General features: G+C 51.2%; 1 protein-coding gene across 1 annotated transcript in view; it reads right to left on the reverse strand.

Annotated features, from left to right (window-relative positions):
* Positions 1-628: 628 nt before the first annotated feature.
* The window catches only part of LRRC45 (leucine rich repeat containing 45), a gene marked incomplete at its 5' end in the record, with an annotated part of 8890 nt that continues 5177 nt past the window's right edge, over positions 629-4341 (reverse strand). Inside the window, 7 exons of the mRNA XM_010191968.1 lie at positions 629-891; positions 1298-1445; positions 1523-1696; positions 2603-2695; positions 3305-3397; positions 4060-4130; positions 4267-4341. The exon at positions 4267-4341 is cut by the window's right edge and continues 49 nt beyond it. Coding sequence (XP_010190270.1) covers positions 695-891; positions 1298-1445; positions 1523-1696; positions 2603-2695; positions 3305-3397; positions 4060-4130; positions 4267-4341 — 851 coding nt within the window. The remainder of the gene's footprint in view (positions 892-1297; positions 1446-1522; positions 1697-2602; positions 2696-3304; positions 3398-4059; positions 4131-4266) is intronic.

Below are 4341 nucleotides of genomic sequence, written 5' to 3' on the forward strand. Positions count from 1 at the left end.
CGAGGAACAAAGGTGAAGCAGCAAAAATCCCGCTACGGACGGGCGCTGGGCTCTGCACGGAACAGGCAACCAGGCAGGGCACACCCGTCTGCCTGCAGCGCTGCCCCGCACGACGGGCGCTCTGCTCTCCTGTGACCCGGGCTTTTACCTTAGGTTCAGAACCAACATCTGCAGACACACTTAGCTCGTCCAGCCACAGCTGCCTTTTATGTCCAGGACAGCCTGGCAGGATCTGCAGGAAAGCGATGCAGCAGCGTTCCCCTCCCTCCACAGCAGCCAAACATCCAGCTTGGCCCATGTTACAGCAAAATACAAAACTCTTTATTAAAAAAACAGAGCAAAACCCTATATAAAAAAAAAACAATCACACACCAAACAATCCACACAGGAAGCATCCTTTTCCAGCTGTCTCTTTAGCACAAGACCTTAATAGGACACACAAACTGCCTCAAATGCTGCAGCAGTGCACGGAAAGGGCTCCACGTGATGACCTCAGACCTCTATCCTGGCCCTGGTGGCTGTTCCCTCTTCTCCTTTATGTGGCCAGAATCGAGATTTCTGAAGAGCAAGACCAATTGTCTGTTTGCAAGCCTTCGTGTCACCCCAGTCTGACAAAACTTAGAAACAAGGGGCTGTACCTGAGCTGCGCACCTCTCGCTGACAGCAGGCATCGGGAATTCCTTAAGCCATGCCCTCACGTCCTAGAACTGCGGGCTCCCAAGGAGGAGCCCTGCACATATGCCATGATGGCATTCTGCAGGGAACTTGCCCGCTGGGCCTCTTCTTCCCTCATCCTGGAGATGTCAGCCTCCTTCATCCTCAGCTTCTCCAGCAGCATAGAGATTTCACCTTCTTTGTCCAGCAGTACCTCTCGGTGATTACTTGATAAGGCTGTGAAAGAAGAGCAGCATCAGTAAAGAAAACTAGGGTGTCCCTAAGATAAAGAGGAACACCTCGTCACAGGCACAGCCCAAGGCAACGGAAGCAGCATGATCAACAGCCACAGAAACTGCATGAGACAAGGTGAGAGGCTTCGCACAGACAAGACGTTACACTTCACTGTGCAGGAAACTGAGACATTTCGTTTGCTGTGCAGCTTTAGGTAGCTGTCCAAGTCTTGGTCTCTCTCCAATGAGGACAAGAACTCCTGCAAATACCTCAGGAGGGGAGGGTACAATTAACAGTTGTACGCACAGGCAGAAGCACTGTTGTCACTACCTGTAAGCGTAGCTCAGCTCCAGGCCCACTGCTGGGGAACCCAGTGTTACCACCTGAGAAGCATGGAAGGATCCATCACCTTTCAGCTGTCTCTCCAGGGCGGCAATCTTCTCTCTCAGCCCGTCCTGTGCTGCGCGTTCAGCCTGCAGGTGTCCGATCTGCTCCTGCAACTCCACTTTCACTTTATTCACCTCTGTCACTTTCTCCTCGTCCTTACTGTTCAGGTCCTGACACACAAAGACAAATCCATGAATACCCAAGCAATTTCACCAGCTTGTTCTGCCCCTACTCCAGTCCAAATCACCTGCTGAAGTTCCTCTATCCGCCTCCTGAGTCCATCAGCATGCAGGCTCAACTGGTTGGCTTTGGCTTGGGCCTCTGCAACCATTTGTTTCTGCTTAAGGCAGCAGTTCTGAGCTTCATCCCGCGACTCAGTCATCAGCCGCAGCTTCTCCTCCAGGTGCTCCAGCCGCTGGCGCTGTAAGACACAAAGGAAAACAGAAACGCATCAGTCCCACCGCATTCCTACCAAAGGACTCTCCTCTTTTTGTTCCCAACACAGTGAACCCTTAGTTGAGTTGATCGGCACCGAGGAACAAGCACAGGACTCAGCCAGAACAGATACACCACATCTCCCTTGCCCTCGGGAGTGAACACAAGCTGCTTTCAGCTGCCTGGGAAAATATTCTGACGGAGACGCTGCAAAGCCCAGCTCACTCGCTGAGAAATGGAGGCACATCCGTGGCAGAGGCACCGATGCCACAGTCGGTGCTCACAATTAATACTCCATCTTCACTTCCTCCATATCCCAGACGGCTCTAAACACCGCTGTCTGCAGCTCAGCTACTGCTGTGTCCCACCACAGACATGTTTTTAACCCAGTAAAGCATTTTACTTTGTGATGTTACATGTAAGTAAACATCCTAATAGCTCTGGTGTATTTTCCTCAACATTTGTTCCCTTTGTGTTGACTTCATTGCCACTTTCACAGAGCTCAGCTCTGCAGTGACTTTTTGTATGCAGCAGCAGCAGCAGCCACCTGCGGAAACTCCCCTGAGCCCAGAGAAACGGGAGCAGCCCATGAAAGCTGCGGTTAAACAGAAGGACTGACATCTGGCTTTAGCTTCAAAAGCTGGGAACTTAAGTGAAATCTGCTACATCAATTGTTACTACAGGAAAGCACAAAGCAGGTGGGGATAATGGTTACACCCTGGAGACAATTCAAAGCAGACTTTTCAGGACTCCCTCTGCAGAAATCACGCTGTCTGCAGGGCAGTGAAACCCAGAGCGTGAGTTACTCGGCAGTTCCCCAGACAGAAACGTAGGTTAGGCAGCCAAACCCAGCCCTCCCAGAGGCAGGGCCCGCAGACAGCTCTGTCCTTACCTCCTCCAGCCGTGCCTGACTCCGCACTTTCATTAACTCCTCCTCTGCCTGGCACCGCTCGGCGAGTGCGGCTGCTTTGGCTTGGCTCAGCTCCTGGCACAGAAACACGAAAGACCATTGCAGACTGAGAAGCTGCATCTCTGCAACCCTGACCAGAACACAGCAGCAGCTTCCAGTCGCAGGCTACAGCGTGACACAGCTGTCTCTCTCAAACAACCCCACGATCACATACAAAGCCACATTACACACCTTTTCTCACCCCAAGATTGCCATCTAAATTGAATGAGACAGCTACACGAGGGCAAGTAATGGGTGAAGCTTTGCAAAGACAGGGGAGGAGCAGAGAGCAGCACTGGATCAAGCTGGGGGACCAGGTAAGGAGAAATACGCTGCACTGCTTGGAACCACATGGCAAACCTGTGAAGTCAAACCCTGGTAAGAGTCTCACCATATTCAACAGAAACTTTATTTTTGTTCAATCAGAATCTACAAGTCTCTCCTTGGAACCTTCTCCTTTCTTAGTCCAAAGCTGCAGAAATCATTTCAGGTGTTAACAGCAGTTTGGCTGTTTTTTGTTCCTCCTTACAGCACATGACAACCTTGACACAGGTCAGCAATGGACGACTCCACAAAGCTCCCCAGCAGCCTTCTCCTGCCACCACCACCTGAGCATTGCGACGCAACCAGAGCATCCACCCTCACCTCCTCCAGACCTATCCTGATGGCCTCCAGCCTCTGGATCCTGTCCTGCATGGAGCGCTCACTGGCCTCAATGTGCTGTGCCATATGATCCACCTGCAGGGCAGGAGAAAACATTCGAGCAAGAGCCAGAAAACTACCACCATCTCCAGGCACAGCAGCACAGACATCTGCCGTGAGACAGAACATCCCCCCATTGACCCCACTACCACCAAAGAAAACCCTTACCTCCCTCAGAGCTCCACTAGGAAACTGTAAAACAGACAGAACCTGCCCTTTAGAAACTGGGAACTTTAGGCAGAGATCCCCTCCAGGCCAAGATGAAAGACACAGAGTCCAAGCTCTCATCTTCAAGTGGTATGGAACACCAGAGACTCATTTTCTAGTTGTCATGTGGCTAAAATCCAAAGAAGGAACCGAGCTGAGCCCCATTAAAGGGTTGGTTCTCCATAGTGCATGTCTCCATTGATGCATCTTTATTTCAGCGAGCATGACAAGACTGCTTGTTCATAATTACCTCTATGCCCAGCAAGACTGACACAGGGGCCAGCCTCCAAAATCTTACTGGCTGGTAGAACATCTTGTGATCTCTTCAGCTAGTCTTTGCTGGTAGAAATGGCCTATTACTCCCAAGTTTGAGTCCACCAACTTTTAACTGGTTTAAGAGCAGCTGACAGCAAACTATAACCTCCCGTTGCACCTGTATGTCAGGACCAGAGAGACACTAACTTGGGATGCTGCACAAACCCCATTCTTACCTCTTTTACCCGAAGGGATTCCACGTCTTCAAGGCTTTGTTTAAATCTTCTCTTCTCCGCTTCCAGGCGTTCTGCAGATTACAAGCAGGCAGTATCACAGCTGTGGCTGTATTTACTCTCTACCACAAACTCTTCCACCCATTCTGCGTGGCTGCCTTGGACCCTTGGCTCACGGACAGCAGTCCCAACCCACACACGTCCACTCACCCTCGGCCTGCACAGCCCGCAGCTTCAGCTCTGCCGTTGTGTTGGTCAAGTCTTGTTTCACCTGGAAGAGCTGAT

The sequence above is a fragment of the Mesitornis unicolor genome, unplaced genomic scaffold, assembly GCF_000695765.1.
Source record: "Mesitornis unicolor isolate BGI_N332 unplaced genomic scaffold, ASM69576v1 scaffold26259, whole genome shotgun sequence".
Classification (NCBI taxonomy): domain Eukaryota; kingdom Metazoa; phylum Chordata; class Aves; order Mesitornithiformes; family Mesitornithidae; genus Mesitornis; species Mesitornis unicolor.